Source organism: Alnus glutinosa, chromosome 2 (assembly GCF_958979055.1).
Source record: "Alnus glutinosa chromosome 2, dhAlnGlut1.1, whole genome shotgun sequence".
NCBI lineage: Eukaryota > Viridiplantae > Streptophyta > Magnoliopsida > Fagales > Betulaceae > Alnus > Alnus glutinosa.
The window spans coordinates 2,658,931-2,675,476 of record NC_084887.1 but is presented as its reverse complement, the minus strand read 5'-3'; the positions used below and the strand labels follow the sequence as shown (position 1 = coordinate 2,675,476).

Below are 16,546 nucleotides of genomic sequence, written 5' to 3'. Positions count from 1 at the left end.
TGATGCCCCCGCTCACAACAAAATGAACATTTATTTGTGCGACACAACGAATTAAAAAAATAAAAAATAAATAAAGATATTCTAGTGGTTATAAATACTGAGGTGGCAAAATCTTAATTATTTAATTTGAAAAAAAATTGTTCAAATTTTGAACATTCATTTCTCGTTTGGTTTGCAGAATGAATATTTCACCGGGAAAGAGAATAATTATTACTTGGAATGTAATAGTTATTCATACTTCTTAGTTTAGTGACAAAACATATACTTTAATTGGGATCGAATCTAAATTACTAAAAAATCCCTCAAATTTTTATTTTTATTTTTATTTTAAAAGGAGAAAACTTGAAACTAGTGTCGGCCGGTCACCCACAAAAGAGCCGGTAGTAGCCGCAACCACCATCGGAACCACCCCCGACTCTTTGTGGGTGGTTAGGCCACCCTGAAGACGCTTAGGGGTGGTTGCAACCACCCTCATCTCCATTGGGTGGTTGGGCAGCCACATATGTGTTTATTATTTTTATTTTTATTTTTTAAAAATCAAAATTGAAATAAAATAAAAAATAACATTGGTTTTTTTTTTTTTAGATAATGTAATTTATTCATTTGTAAATAATTATTCCTCTCATTTATTAGAAAAATAGTTGTTCCTCTGTGTAGCTATTTCAAGAAATAAATTTCTACTAAATAAAAAAATAAATATTTTATTAAAATAAATATTTTATTTTAAAAAGCCTATTCCACGAACTGAAGAAGACCGAGAGATTTGGACAACAAAAAGCTTTACCAAAACTATAAAGAACACCGCGCTTGTTCTAGCCCATCCTTGTAGGCTCAAAATGTATCACGAATCCTTTCCTTTGGACCTTTAAGCCCAACAAAACTCAAAAGACGGTAAAGAAAACGACACCGTATCATTCTCCACTTGATTTCTCTCTAGGTTGAGCCCCATTTCCTCATCACTCGCATCTGCTTCTTCCTCTGCTCGCTCTCTGTGTCTGCGTGTGTGTGAAAAATGCCCCTTCGCAGGCTCTTCCTCCGATGTCTATCTAAGGATACGACGACGTATCTCTTTCCCCCAATACCCACTTCCCTCTCCTCCCATTTGCACCGCCACCATTACCATCACCCACACACCACTCAGTGTCTCGCTCTCTCTAAAACCTTCTCTTCTTCTTCTTCTTCTTCTTCACCTTCCAGTAGTAGCTCTTCATCCACGTCACAAGACCCAGATCCCATTTCGCTCACGCTCTCCTCGGAGCTTCTCAAAGACCCAAACTCAGACCCACTCCCAATCTCCCAAAGACTCCACCTTTGCTTCTCCCACATCAACCCGACCTCTTCCCTCGTTCTCTCCACCCTCAATCTCTCCCCCGACGCCGGTCGTACGGTCCTGGGGTTCAACCAATGGCTCCTCTCCAACCCCAGTTTCACCCACTCCGACGAAACGCTGTCGTATTTCGTAGATTATTTCGGTCGCCGGAAGGATTTCAAGGCCACCCAACAGGTCCTCGCCGACGTGGTCGGAGTCGCTGGGCCTAAAACCCTAGAGTCCGCCATCGACAGGCTGGTCCGAGCCGGGAGGCCGACTGATGCGGTATCGTTTTTCGAGAGGATGGAGAGGGAGTACGGGCTCAAGCGGGACAGAGAGTCGCTCAGAGTGGTTGTTGAGAAGCTCTGCGCAAATGGGTATGCGAGTCACGCCGAGAAAATGGTGAAGAAGCTGGCAAACGAGTTCTTTCCCGACGAGGGGATTTGCGACTTGCTGGTGAAAGGTTGGTGCGTGGATGGGAAGCTCGAAGATGCCAAGAGATTAGCGGAGGAGATGTATAGGGGAGGGTTTGAGATTGGGACGGTGGCGTATAATGCAATTCTGGATTGTGTTTGTAAGCTTTGTAGGGAGAAGGAGCCGTTCCGGCTTCATTCGGAGGCTGAGAATGTGTTGGTCCAAATGGATGTTCATGGGGTTCCAAGAAATGTGGACACTTTCAACGTGTTGATCACTAATTTGTGTAAGATTAGGAAGACCCAGGACGCGATGGACTTGTTCTATAGAATGGGAGAGTGGGGTTGTTATCCGGATGAAACTACGTTTCTTGTTTTGATTAGGAGTTTGTATCAGGCGGCGAGGGTGGGAGAAGGGGATGAAATGATTGATAGAATGAGGTCTGCTGGCTACGGTAGCAAGCTTGATAAGAAGGCGTATTATGGGTTCTTGAAGATTTTGTGTGGGATTGAGAGGGTTGATCATGCTTTGAGTGTGTTTAAGAAGATGAAGGAGGACGGGTGTGAGCCCGGGATCAAGACTTATGACTTGTTGATGGAGAAGTTGTGTGCTCATAATCGGCTTGATAGGGCAAATGTGCTGTTTAATGAGGCGAGGAAGAGAGGGGTGCCTGTGGAGCCTAAAGCATACATGGTGGATCCGAGATATGTGAAGAAAAAGGTGAAGGTTGTGAAGAGTGAGAAGAAGAGGGAGACATTGCCAGAGAAGATGGCGAGGAAGAGGAGCCGGCTTAAGCAAATTAGATTGAGTTTTGTTAAGAAACCAAAACGAATGATGCGGCGTGCCTACTGATCTCGATTGTGTTTTTTGTAAAACATGTTGGAAGTGTCAAGTGGTATGAAATTGGTAATCAGAGATTTCTGTTTTTGAGATGTGTCGCATGTTTTTGATGATTTATGTTGGTTTAATTTGCTCTTGCTGTTATAAATTTATAGTAAGCAACACTAGAAATAAAAGCTTTTGCAACAAGGGGCAATTATAGTTTTGTTGTAAGCATAGTAAGGCTGCTAGAATTTTGACTTCTTTCTCTGAGCTATTTGTACTTCATTTGTAGAACCTACCACTTAACTGTATCACCTATATATGCACCATTTTGGTTGATCTTATATGCAGGTGGGAAGAAACCGTTGTATTCCTGACTATGGCTGAATAATGGTATTTCTTGAGAAATTTTTGGTTGTAAGTTGATTGATAGCAATTGTTTTGGGTGTTTCAAATTAGAGATTGGCTGAAATTGGGGGTTTATTTGTGGGGCTTTGATTTTTGTTTGGGACGACAGAATTAGAGATTATCTTGTTTATGAATTTCTCAAAATAAGTTCATTTTCTATTAAGTTGAGTACACCTTCTTTTTCTTTTTCTTTTTTTCTTTTTTCGTGTCAAATAGTGGAAAGTTCTAATTTACATCCATGACAGACTTATATACTCTCAAGCATATAATTCGTAGTTCTCTTCAACTATTATATCACTTCTTAACTCCCTATAATTTTCCAAATGTGGATTGGAGTGAAATCCACCAAGAACACTAATGAATCGGAAATTTGGTTTCCCAAAGCAAATCCCAAGTATAGTTGAGTAGCTTGGGAATATAGTGGTGATTGTTCTTGTATTCATTCTACAGCTACCACTGAAAGTGGAGACCATCTCTATTATGATTGTTACTTTTCAAGAAGAATCTTAGTAAGGATCCTAAATCATTGTGGAATAGCTAGGACTCCCATCTCTTGGGATGCTGACAAACATAAATCTTGATGATCTTTAGACTATACAAACATAAATCTTGATGCCATCTCTATTGTAATTTTGAATTCTTTGTTGTGGCTAATAACTATACAAACATAAATCTCATTGGAGAAACGAAAAAAAATGAGTTAAGATACTGGGTTATGAAGACAGTAGTAGAGTGGACTGGTTGAAAGCTAGTTTACATCTGGAAGAAAAAATTAACTAGTGTTCGAAAACAAGTTTGACGATAGATATGACCAGTGCCAAAATGACGATTACATTTTTACATGGTTAATAAGAACATTTGAGACTTTTGGTTTACAGATTTACATTTATTGATGAATTTTGATGATCTTTTAGCCCATTGCATTAGGATCTTGGTGATTTACATTTTTTACCTTGCACCTCACTTTTCTTCCACATCTATTCGTGCTTCTACTACTAAGCTTTCAGGTATTTCTCTCTTATTTTCTTTGAGGCATTTGGTCGAGGATATAGCTAGAACTCAATGACTGAAGTGAATGGGTTTTTTTTTTTGGTATATTTGAATGTGCGATTTTTTTTCTTTCGTCTTGTTTTTGAGTTGTATATTTGGTCCTAGACTCCTAGCTTATGGTGATTAGGATTTTGTGGAAGAGACTCACAAGTGAGGGGAAGATATTGTTGTGAGTGCACTTGTGAGGTTTGTGTCCTACATTGGTAAAGTATAAAGAAAGAGAGTAGTTTATATGCGTTGGTGGACTCTAGCCCATTAGCTTTTAGGCATTTGGGCTAAAAGTTGTGTCTTAATATGTATATTGATTTACTTTTGTTTGACTTCCTTGCTGCTTCTCTCCCTAACAGGCTGCACCAGCTAGTAATAGCGTTGTTGCTTTTGCCCTTATCATGTCTTTTCTTTTTTCTGTAGCTGTTTCGCACAATTTATTGCTTTGTGATTGAGCTGAGTTTTCATTTCTTAATTTGGTTCTATTTGTATAAGCTTCTTGAAAGCACAACCTTCTTCAGGTGTTCCTGTAGCTGGAAGTTCTGCAGCATGCGCAGCAGCAGTGCTACTGTGCTAGTAAAGGCATTCAGAACTAGAAATGCCAGTTTGGATGTCTTGAATTAAGCTGTTTTGCTTGATGGGCTTGCTGAGTTGTTTTTTTCTAGGTTGCTTTTGTTCATTCCTAGTGTAAATCAGTGCAAGCAGCCTAGTTGATTTATTTGGTTGTGGTATCAATTACATTTGAAGTTATCGCTGTTTTATACTTGAATTGAATTATTATGCAATTTGATTCGTCTAGTAAGGCTCTTTTGAATTGGCTTGGCAAAACGGGTTGGCGGATCAACCTGTTTAGCTAATTTGGTAAAAAAATGTGTCATAAACGTGTCATAAATATGTCATAAACGGGTTGATGGGCTATAAACGAGTCATAAATAGGTTGGCGGATCATAAACGGGTTGACGAGTTATAAACGAGTTATAGCCTAAACTCAAATCCTATATATTCGTGTGACGGATCGTGTCGGATTCACGGGTCGTATCAAAATTGCCAATCCTACTTTTGATGCTCTTTTGATTTCGGGATGAATTTTCATGAGAATACTTTTCAACTACCATAAGAATAAAGAAATGCAGCGAAATTTAAGATGAATTTCTAATTAATTCTTTGATGATGTACATCGAAAAGGAAATTGCTACGAAATTTAGTACAGTTTCATCATAGATGATTTTCGGGATCTAAAAAAGTATGGTTCTATTTTGATAGGTATTTGGGTTGAAAATGAAAATATATTAGAAACACTTATTCTGTCTTTCTTTTGTTATCTTTTTTTTTTTTTTTTTTTTTTTTTTTTTTTTTTTAAGTTTAATCTTCAAAATGTCTGGCTACGTTTCTGCTTGATCGCGTGACAACTCATATTTTAGTGATTAAAGCCGTAAGTACTATGTGAACGGTCACGTTAGGTTTTAAGAGATTATGACAAAATTGTAATATCTCTATCAACACTCTTATTCCTTTGAACTTTGGATAACGTTTGGCAAAACAAAAATCATGCTGTATTGCAGGCTAAGATGTCTAAACTAATCCAATGAGTGTTCCTCTGATTAAATCAGAATAAGATTTCAAGATTTCATTTAACAAAATGTAAAGCATAAGTATTGAGTTCATAAATAAATTGAACCATAATGGGCTGCACAATTCATTTCCCACATGCGTGATTATCAAAAGGCAGTGTTGTTTATATCGAACATGTAGCAGGTACAAAAGTAGTGTTAATGATTTGTTAGGCCATCGCCACATACTCATTGTTAATATTGTGATTAAAAAGTATCTAATGCTATATCTACAATTTTTTTAACAATTTGTTGACACGTGTCAGTATGTGATTAAAGCCACTTCAGCTACTAAAACAATCCGTTCAACACTTTCAAATCATATGTTGACACATGTCACCAAGTTGTAAAAGAAATGTAAGTCCAACATTTTTCATTCAAATAACCCCATGTATAAACATTATTCGTTCTTTGCTAATTAAATTGGACAAGGCTGGTAAGAATTGGACAAAACCCGCCAGGGTGCATATTATGGGTCTACAGTTATATGGAATGGGGATTTCATGTTGAAGGAGGAGACTTGATAGAGAAGAGGAGTGTTGCTCTGAAAGCAGGGCTCTTGTTAGATTATGACTTACGTCCCATTAGGAGTGTTGCTCTTAAACATGAAGTCCTCATTCCATAAAACTGTAGACCCATGACAGTGCACCACATAATGGTCAAAGGGCGAGTTGAAATGAGCAGTAAACTCAAACATCCTGAGTTTGATTCTGCACTAAAAAATTGTCTAAATTACGTTGGCGGGTAGAGTCGTGTATCTAATGTTTACTCTCTAGGATGGGGCTGCCTTGATGAGTATTCATGTCACCCTGTCTGGGATGGTATAAAAGTGAGATAAAAAGCACATTGTTTGTTGGTAAATCCGATTGCCAGTTCACAAAGAACATGCACCATAATACCATATGAAAAGACAGATAGTAAAGCATTTCGGAATCAGAAAGATAAAGCGAGAAGAAACAAAAAAGCAAGTTCCTTATTACAGATTGGAATTTCTTTTTAATATTTATCAGAAAATACATTAATATTGCATTATTCACATCACATGCACAAATACTCAATCCCTCAGAAAAGTTATTACAACCTGCACAATACATGCAGATTTACCCCCTCCTTTCACATGTAGATTTAGTCCTTTCCTTTTTCAGCCAGAGCTCTCCTGTTCGTATATGGATATCCATAGAATTAGAAGCACTGCTGGTTCTCAGATTTAAGACAACAGAACCATGCAAACTGGCCTTATCTACATGTATGGATACAGGGGAGTTGCACTTGGCTTTAGCTCTTTTGATGAACAGCAATCTGGTGGATATCCATTTCCTTCAACATGACTGCACGCCCACATGAATCACATGGAGCAGTCCTTGACCCACAAAGGCTCTCATGCTCAGATAATCCTCTTAATCTGTCCCGAGTATCCATCGGAGAATTTCCGGCTTGAACCATGTCTCCACAAAACCGACATGCGATTAGGCGTAGGGGACAAACTGAAGCTTGGTGTTGCACCTGCCAAAAACAGATAAAAGGATTTACTTAATGAAATTTTGACTGTAACCCAAAGCATATTAATCATCCCAAAAGGGCAAAAAAAGCATATGAAGTATACAGAAAGCAATTCCACAGAGTTGCTTACCATCTCTTCTTTCTCAAGGACGATTCCACATGAGCAGTGAAGTGGCTCATGGAACACTTTCATATGCTTATCCATCTCTCCCCGATGAAAAGCTTGCCCACACTTGTCACAGTGCACATGGTTTTTGGCCTCCTCAACCCTAAGAACAACTCCACAACCAGCATGCGGACAAACAGCATTGTGCCTGCTACAATAGGCTTCATGCAGTGCAATACTCCGACTGGGTATGTAATGCTTGCAATTCCTACACTCTACGGCATCCATCTCCATAGGCGATGAGGAAGATGCAGCTCGTTGACCCACCTTAGGCTTGCAGTCATCCTGAACACTCACCGAAAGTTGGTACTTGCTTGTTCCTTTGAAGCCATATACACCAATACTATAAGTACCTGCTCCCAAGCTCTTATCTTTAGAGCTAAGGATCAGAGCCTTTGAACCGATATCATGGGAAGACCATTCATGCTGGTGCCGAGTTGGGAATATGAGAGGATGCCTGGAAATGTAAAGATCAGTATCACCTCCATCCGCTTCTCCTTCTATTTTTACCTCAACCATGGCATCCCCAGTAGCAATTTTCTCCCATGCATCGTTGTCTATTGAGAATTTGTAGTATATATAATTGCCTTCATCAACCAATCCAGATTCCAACTTTCCAAGCACTAGTGGGTTAAGGACATGCTGATCTGTCCTCTCAGAAGCTGATTCAGGACCAACTATATCTACTTCGACATCTGTTTCTAGAACAGATACACTTGATGAGGGTTTTAACTCAAGGACCTGTAGTTTATATGCTAGCTCCCCATAATTGACCGTCAATATGTCACCTTCAGAAAGGGTGGCATGCTGGCGAAGGCTTGTTTCAAGGATAGCCTTGTGATTTGGTAAATCTAAAAAGCCCATCCTCTCTGGTTGAAGCTTTGCATAAGTTCCTTTTGGTAGCCATACATAACGGACCTCAATCAACAGAGTTTTAGGACTTTCTCCTGGGAATAAATTATTCCATACATGAGGAGGAAGTGCAACAGAACCTTCATCTGCAGTGAACTCCAAAACACCTGAATGTGTGGTCCGACAATTTTCCTCATCAGAGGCCTTCATTTCTGAAGAACCCTCCTGATGAACTACCGATAATTGGAAGTACATGGGCCCCTTATCAAAAGCACCTTCATCAGACAGTTCAGTGAAGCAGGACGGAGGGAGTTTGATCTTATCACCAACACTTTGATAAGGTACACCTTCCAGTACACGGTAAAATATGATTCCTCTCCCAGCAAGGACACTTTCTTGCATTTGTTGATCAACCTGAAAAGAAAATATAAAAGGGTCACATCTGCTTCTGTATATTAGACAACATGAGTATCACATGCTATAAGATATTTCAAAGGACAAGGAAAATTTTTAATGCAGAAAAGCCAGCAAAAGTTATTTGATCATCATCCATGCAGAAGATTGAATTGATCTTTAACAATTACAGGACCACAAATTAAAGGGACAGTATAAGTTGTAAGAATGATGTATACAAATAAGCAAACCCTATCTCAACAAGATGAGCCAAGCTTACATGGCTCACTAAACACCTCTCCTTTGCTGGCAGATTGCAGCTCCTTTCATCTGTCTTGTTTAGCCTTCAAATTTTCTGGTCTAGAATTTTTAGTATCCCCAAGAAGATAATTCGATTGATTGAACAAAAATTCAACAGATTTTTGTGGAATGGGAAGGATGAGAAGGCTAAAGCAAAGGTGGCTTAGGAAAAATTTGTATGCCTAAGAAAGAAGGGAGCTTAGGGATTAAGAGATTGGCTATTTGGAATCAGGTTTCCATGCACAATCATATCTGGAATTTTTTCTCTAGGTCAGGGTCTCTGTGGGTTGCTTGGATCCAAGAGAACTGGCTGAAAGGGAGGAGTTTCTGGCAGGTTTCCATTCCCCAACATTGCTCTTGGAGCTGGAAAAAAATCCTGCAACTCAGGGGTATTGCTAAGAAATTTGTTAAGTTTGAAGCTGGAGATGGCCATAACATTTTTCTTTGGTATGATAACTGGCATCCACTTGGCTGTTTGATTGATAAATTCAGCTATAGACCTATGTATGATGCAGGGCATTCTATTGGTCCAAAATTGTCATCAATTATTAGAGGAGGCTCCTGGTTTTGGCCAAATGCAAGATCTGAGGCACTTGTGGAGATTCAAAGCCGTTTACCTGAGGTTCTTATTGGAGAGGTGGATCAACCGATTTGGGGTACTAAGGGTGGGGCTTTTTCTTGTGCAGAAACTTTGGAAGAGTTAAGGGAAAAAAAACCGGTAGTGGAGTGGCATGATGTAGTTTGGTTCTCAACAGCCATTCCTAAGCATGCTTTTTTCCTTTGGCTTGCTTTTCAAGATGCTATTACTACTAGAGAGAAGCTGTGTAGCTGGGGCTACACTAAAGATAGTCTTTGCCTTTTCTGTCGGTTCAAATAGGAAAGTTTAGCTCATCTCTTCTTTGAGTGTAGCTTTAGTAGGAGGATTTGGAGATCCATTATGGCTGATTGTAAGGTGGTGGATCCTCCAATTGATTGGGAGCTGATTGAGAAATGGAGCTCTACGAGTATGAAGGGGAAAGGTTCGTATAGTACAGCCCGAAAACTTTGCTTTGCTGCTACGATTTATAATCTGTGGCTGCAAAGAAATTATTTACTTGTTGGTGGAAGGCTGGAAGGCCAAGGAGTGCTGCGGTTTGGAAGATGGTGCCAATTTGCATTCTTTGGTGTGTTTGGAAGGAGAGAAATCTTAGGTGTTTCGAAGACATAGAGAATTCATTGGAGGATATTGTTGCCTCGTTCCTTCATATGTTGTATATTTGGACAATGGCCTTTTTGTCACCCTTGTCGATTAGCTATTATGATTTTCTTGTTCATTTTTCTCTGCCTTCTTAGGCGTATCCTTGTGTATACTTCCAGTGTACTTAGGGGCACCTTACGCTTTCAATAAAACTCTATTTACTTATCAAAACAAAATAAATTCTTTGCTTCACGGTAGAACACCCAAGACTGAGGAAGAACTCTCTAGAATCAGATGGGAAGTCAAGGCGAGAATTCTTGCTAAATTTCCTCATAATTGATGGGTCCAATGTAGACGAGCTTGGAGAGAACTGAACTGGAAGATTTTCTGGCTGTGTTTGTTAGCTTGGTTTTGTGGAGGATAGATTCTGCAGTGTCTGTTTGTATTTCTGCATTTTCTCGGGAGGGCCTCTGTCGATTGTCTCCCTGTTTGTGTGGATTTTGTTTGGGTTTGGGTGTTTAGTTGTTGTTTGCTTTTAGTAGTTGTGCTTGTCTATCCTTTTTGGGGGGTTTGTCCCTTTCTAGGATGTTGGATCCAGTGTTTACTGGAGAGTTGTATCTGTGAGTTTGGGTTATAAAAGTTTTAATTCATCCAAAAAAAAGAAAAGATGAGGCAAGCTTATTTTGACAGTAAGCATCCAGAAATTAAAAGGCTGGCTCAGCATTTATAAGAAAAAGATGGCATTACAGTCTTCATTAAAAGCATATGAACAATATAAATTCAGTTCATGTTACAAATATTTTGCCTACTACACAGCACATCATTATATTAATACACATACACAAGAACACAGGACAACGAATTTAATTCTGATGTCTCAGATTTCCCAAGGCTTCCTCTGTTTCAACAGTTAATTCATATCAGGAAAGACTTCACCTTAAAGTATATTAAACTTCCAATGGAAACAAACGCTTTCCTATTCCAAACGTAATAAAACAGACCTGGTAAATCTTCCTAAGCTCCATAAGAAGCATCATCAAAATAATGGAATCCCTACAAAAATAAAAAGAACCCAAATTTTATCTAGGACTCCACTTTCCCAAGAAACAGATGGAACCCATCGATCACGGAATTACGTCCAAAACAAAGAAAACCCAATAGAACAGACATGATAAATCTTCCTAAGCTTCATAAAACACCATCATCAAAATCAAGGGAATTTCTAAAAAAAAAGTTATAACAACAGCTTTTCTCTAGGACCCCACCTTGCCAAGAAACAAACGGAATCTAACTATCATGGAATTACCTCCAAAACAAAGAAAACCCATCCGCTACTTCACGTAATAAAGCTAACTACAATGAAAAATTAAGCCAAAAATAAAAATAAAAATACAAATGACAACAAAAATAACAAAATGGGTCTAGATTAGATCAGATTATATGGGTAGGTGAAAAAGAGGGACCTTGAGTTGGGCCTCGGCTGCATCGATCCGTCTGGATCTCTGGGCAGCTTCAATGGCTTCTCTTTGCTTCTTGGCCTCTCCCTTGGCCTTCCTTTCTCTATCCAATTTTGCCTTCGCCTTCTCCTTCCTCTCCCTCTGCTCCTTCTCCAGCTTCTCTCTCGCCCTCCTCAGCTCAAAATCCATAGCTGTCTGCCTGTCTGCCTGACACAACCTTAAACCACAAGCTTTCTCTGTTTTGAATGGTGAGGCAAAAGGAATTCTCTGAGGCTTTTGTTTGTTTCGTTTTGAGAGTCCGAGTTCGGGTTGGTTAAGAATAAAAGCCAACTTATTGGTTTTGTTGGTTCGGGATGTGAACGCTTACTTTGATTGGATCAATTTCCAGAAGGGTCTGGGCTTTTCGTTTTAGAAACGGGTCTATTTAGGAGTCTTTGAATTGGGGAGCCCGCTATCCTAACATGGGGTTTTATAGGCTATTGGATAGACATTCAAACAATTTTGTTATTTTAGACAATAAATGTCAGAAAATATTTTACGGGCGTCATCTTTTCGAATAAGTCTCGGGCAACCGTCTGCTTGTTGGGACAGGTAGGTACTATAAAGGCTCTCTCATATTTGCTGTTTAGATTATAAGCAATTCAGACAGCAAATTATTGAAAATTCGGATGAGAATTCTCTACTATTAGTTGTTTGAATTACGTGCAATTCAGGCAATCTCACAGTGTATGACCCATCTACCCGAGTTGGTAAGCTTTGCACCTGCCTTTTCTGTAGGGTTTCCAAATTGTAATTCGGACAAACAATTGCAAATGATCCTTATGCAGAATATAATCTCTTACGATTGAGGTACTCAAATTGCAAGCAATTAAGGCCTCCACAAAGGGAGGTTGTAGGTCCCATCTATTCTGGGTAGGTGGTAGCAAGTAGGCTTTACAATATGAGTTACCTGTGGTTGATGAGCCCTACAACTTTCATCTCTATGGGTTGCCCGAATACCTTCAATTATAAGAGATTCTCGTTCCTAGATGAAGTCCAATTGAAGGTTCTTTTAGTTCCCAACTAGGTTCTACATAAGGGATTTGAATTCTTAGCAATTTGCTCATCGAGTTACTAGTAATATGGACAATAAATGTGAGAGAGCTTTTACGGGACTTACCTATCTGAGCATGCAAGCGTGGCCTGCTCGCCTACTCGGATAAGTGGGCTCCATAAAAGCTTTTTTAATTTGCTGTTGCTACTAAAATTACTAGCAATTTGAACAGAAAAATTATCGAGAATTTCTATCTCCCCGTAAGACCCGTATACTATTTGGGATCAAGATTTTGTTCCCTAAAGTAGTTACTAGTTAGCTAAGTTGGTAAAATCATTTGTCATTGTTCTAGGATTTGAGATCGATGCTATCATATACTAAAAATGAAAGCTTCAAGGAAGAACAAATAATTTAATAGATAAATCAGTGATTTTTTTGTTAATTTTTTACTCTACGTTTTTTGAGTGTTATTTCCTTTGGCATAGGTTATAATTGACAACTATACTTTTTCATGTTCATAAACAAGAAGGTTTGCAGGTTTCTGTTTGTACAAGCAAATGAAAATTTGGGTTTGATTCAAATAATTGAATAAAGAAGAAACCTATAAATTTTAGGTGCCAATTAGTTTATAAATATTAGCTCCAAATAAAGTAATGCCAAAAACCCCAATCACATCTCATTAGGCTGACGTGACAGTATGAATTAGCTCTTAGATTATTCATTGTTAAAAAAAAAAAAAAAAAAAAAAAAATTCAAAGAAAGTTGATGGACACTACCATGTTAGTCCAATAGAATAATTAATAGAAAAATATAAATTTAATCATTTAATTAATATTCTATCGAGATACATAATCAATTCATCTATACCTTAATATATAACTTGATGGGCAATAATTTTTCATCACAGAACAATAATGTTTGAGGCACAACTTCTATGGCACAATACCACAAGTTGCTTTGAGCCAGATTGCCACAGAATGTTGCAATGATTGCCTGAACAACAGAAGATCCAAGAACTTACTTTGCATATTTCATTCCCAAAATACACACACAGACAACCACAGGCTAAGCCCCCACTAATAATATGAGAAGGCTTCCTTTATTTATTCAGGCTTAATTCATAGGCTAAGCCCCCCTCTAATAACTTTTGTCTTACATTTTTACAGTATCAAACACTATGATCCATCCATGGCCACACATCCCACAAACATAAGCACCAATCTAGCAACCTTGTACAGTTATCCTAATGTAAACAAATCATTATATTTATGTCATAAACAGAGCACCCGAAACCCAATTTCAATGGAATTTTGGCTTGCATCCTTTATTTAATAACATGACATAACATCTCCTGTTACTGAGTATGGAACGTCCGTGCCGGAGGCAAGCCAAACTGGTTTCAATAAGGCCGCTCGCCGACATAATTACCGACCGGGTCGTAATTACATGTCATGAACACATCTCCACTGTCACACACAACACGAGCGCAGCCGATCCTCCTTGTATTCTTCCAAACAATCTGCGTGTAGTGGCCGCAGATTTTACCAGCCTGGCAGGAGTTTGTCGAGTAGGCATAGTACTTCTCTTCACCAGCCCATGCATTCACGGCATCAGCCGGAGTCCATGTAGAGCCACTGCCCCAGTATATGTTCTCTCCAAGCTTGAAACCGTATTCCGGGAAAGAATGTTGCGCCTTGCAGTCGGCTTTTCTCTGGCCAGCCCACCATCTCGCATAATTTTCAAGCTGGGAATCCCACGTCAATGGTAGCTCCCACTTGTATGCCCTGACCATGTTGTGGGCAAACAAGAATTGTAGAGACTCTCCAGCGCAGCCCCAGCAGAGTTGCTTGGAAACTCTGTATATGGTGTTGTTGTCTGGCTTTTTCACTGGTGGGGAAGATTGGGAAGTGGGGAGAGTACTAGTGGTGGCGAAGAGGAAGAGGAAGAGGAAGAGGAAGAGAAGCCAATAGGGTCTCATTTTTTCCTTGGGTGGAGGGAGACCGATCGATCGACCGAGGCCTAATTCTTATATGCAACAATTGGCAGGTGGATTGCTGCAAGTGCATGTGGTGTCATGCATTGCTTGGAGGCTATAATGTATGATTGAAGGTCTTTCTTGTGACTCGTGAGCTAGGCTATGTTGTTCCCGTGAGCTGTCTGTTGTTTGTATTCTGGGCATCAGAGCCCACCATCGTACATTCTAGAATCCAATATGTGGGCGTAAGAGATGCATACAAATGTGGGCAAAGTATGAATTTTTATCCCCCACAAGAAGTTCCTAATGAGTACAAATACTGTAGACACAGAAAATTCAAAGCTGAAATAGTTATGGAGCACATGTCTAGTCTTTCACGGTCACCAATTTTGCAGAAAGAGAAATGTTTGGTTGTATACTCTCATCTTATTCTTATCTTACTCTTGTTTACGTGGACCAATAATGTTGTTAAAAAAATTAGGGTTTCACTACACTCTCTACTATCTCACACATTATTGGTCCACGTAGATAAGGATGGGATAAAGAAATGTTTGTGAATGTAATTTTCTTACATACTAACGTTATAGTCAACACGACACGTATTACATTAGTTATCTCTGGAAGACCATTCATGATACTCCTAAGATGGGTATATAAGAGAATTTTCATTATTTTATGTAATAGTTCACGTAACACTTATTACGTTAGCCACTAAACTATCTTCTCAAAGACCATTCATGATGTAGTATTTCCATTTCATCGATCATGTCTAGTTTTTCACCGCTCATTTCGTAGCATTTTTTTTTTTTTTTTTTTTGAAGACCATTCATGCTCGGATTTTGATATGTATCATTAAATAATCAAATTTCTACCATAGAAAATGCAAAAGGAATGATTTATTTATTTTTTTTGGTAAGAAGATTTCATTAAAAAAAGAATGAGACATACAAGTAATTGGCAGGCAAAAAGACCCACATCAAAGAGGGGAAGGCGGATTTCTGCCACTACAGATGGGAAAAGAGAGAAGGAGGGGAGAAATAAGCGGGAATGTAGCCAGAATAAACTCTAGCCGTGGCCCAATAAGCCACGTAGTGAACGCAGAAGTTTGCACTTCTGTGAATTTTTTGAGCCTTCCAAATAGAAGAGGACAAGATAATTGAAACTGAGCCGGTGATTAAATCTGCAATCCTCTGGTCAAGAATCTGTGGGGTTGTGCAAAGCCAAGATCACTGCAATAGAATCACCTTCCAAGCAAAAATCTCTAAGGTTGAGAGACTGCCAATGAGGCTGCAAGTCTAGCAATAAAGGCTTCACCAAAAACTGGATCACATTGAGGGCTTATTAGAGATAAAACGTTAACAATACAACCATAGTGGTTATGACAAATTGCAGTAAGAATCTTCAGCAGAATGAGTACACTTCTCTAAAAGAATAAAAGTGAAGAAGAAGATGAGTGCAGGCTGCAAAATGCTTCATCGAGAGCTTAATCTAAAGAGATAGTAGTGGTAAATATGCCTAAAAATATCAGATTAATTATGGAGTTCAGCTGTCGATAATTGCAGTAAACAGAGCAGAAGATTGAAATATGGAGAAAAAAAATGTTGGAAAGAAGTCTGTCAGACAACCGCGTGACCATCCCGCCCTGGGTGAACAGGTTGGGAACGATCCTCTACTGCCGCAGTGATCCGAAGATCATGTAGCTGTTACTCACGCTCTGATCACGCGGCCGTAATTCATCCTCCAGACTTGGGTTCCTGTCTCCTTAGTGATCAAGGATACAGATGTACGAGCCTATAGAACAGATCCTGTTCAAGTAAGGTCGTACCCAGTTATGGGAAAGCCTCGCTAGTTAAATTGCTTATTTCTTTTGTAAATTTTCGATGTGGGACGGTACGCTCAACAGAGATATCAGACTTACTGGTTCAAGCTCATTTGGGCCTCAAAAATGCCATGAATGGGCCCCAGTTAATTGGGCTACGTTTGTCCATAACGCAAAAACAGAGCAACCCACCATGACTACTATGAAAATTGGGGTTCACGGTATTCCCACTGAAATTTCAAAATATTTAGAAAAATCGAATAATATTTTTTC

The 16,546-nt window shown here is 39.1% G+C and overlaps 3 protein-coding genes and 1 non-coding gene across 4 annotated transcripts; 1 reads left to right on the top strand and 3 right to left on the bottom strand.

Moving 5' to 3' along the window:
* The first annotated feature begins 896 nt into the window (after positions 1 to 896).
* On the top strand, positions 897 to 2,764 carry LOC133861091 (small ribosomal subunit protein mL104 (rPPR9)). Its single transcript, XM_062296796.1, has one exon. It carries the CDS (start codon positions 1,013 to 1,015, stop codon positions 2,573 to 2,575), a length of 1,563 nt encoding a protein of 520 aa, XP_062152780.1. The 5' UTR covers positions 897 to 1,012; the 3' UTR covers positions 2,576 to 2,764.
* A 3,790-nt stretch (positions 2,765 to 6,554) lies between these two features.
* Positions 6,555 to 11,765, bottom strand: LOC133861164 (uncharacterized). Its single transcript, XM_062296888.1, has 3 exons — positions 11,453 to 11,765; positions 7,232 to 8,533; positions 6,555 to 7,104 (listed from the first exon to the last, which is right to left on the bottom strand). The coding sequence occupies exons 1-3, from the start codon at positions 11,633 to 11,635 to the stop codon at positions 6,877 to 6,879; spliced, it is 1,713 nt and encodes a 570-aa protein (XP_062152872.1). The 5' UTR covers positions 11,636 to 11,765; the 3' UTR covers positions 6,555 to 6,876.
* A 1,722-nt stretch (positions 11,766 to 13,487) lies between these two features.
* Positions 13,488 to 14,553, bottom strand: LOC133861825 (pathogenesis-related protein PR-1-like). The gene has a single exon (XM_062297643.1). It carries the CDS (start codon positions 14,455 to 14,457, stop codon positions 13,879 to 13,881), a length of 579 nt encoding a protein of 192 aa, XP_062153627.1. The 5' UTR covers positions 14,458 to 14,553; the 3' UTR covers positions 13,488 to 13,878.
* A 1,511-nt stretch (positions 14,554 to 16,064) lies between these two features.
* On the bottom strand, positions 16,065 to 16,277 carry LOC133862156 (small nucleolar RNA U3). The gene has a single exon (XR_009899176.1). It is a non-coding gene; the product is annotated as a small nucleolar RNA U3 (small nucleolar RNA).
* Between the last annotated feature and the right edge of the window lie 269 nt (positions 16,278 to 16,546).

Bases quoted from the DNA above. Each gene is read 5' to 3' on its own strand.
- LOC133861091 (XM_062296796.1), top strand. From the start codon at position 1,013: ATGCCCCTTCGCAGGCTCTTCCTCCGATGTCTATCTAAGGATACGACG.
- LOC133861164 (XM_062296888.1), bottom strand. From the start codon at position 11,635: ATGGATTTTGAGCTGAGGAGGGCGAGAGAGAAGCTGGAGAAGGAGCAG. The intron at 8,534-11,452 runs GTCCCTCTTTTT...TTTTCTTTTCAG, and splicing joins CAGCCGAGGCCCAACTCAAG to GTTGATCAACAAATGCAAGA. The intron at 7,105-7,231 runs GTAAGCAACTCT...TGTTTTTGGCAG, and splicing joins TCCTTGAGAAAGAAGAGATG to GTGCAACACCAAGCTTCAGT.
- LOC133861825 (XM_062297643.1), bottom strand. From the start codon at position 14,457: ATGAGACCCTATTGGCTTCTCTTCCTCTTCCTCTTCCTCTTCCTCTTC.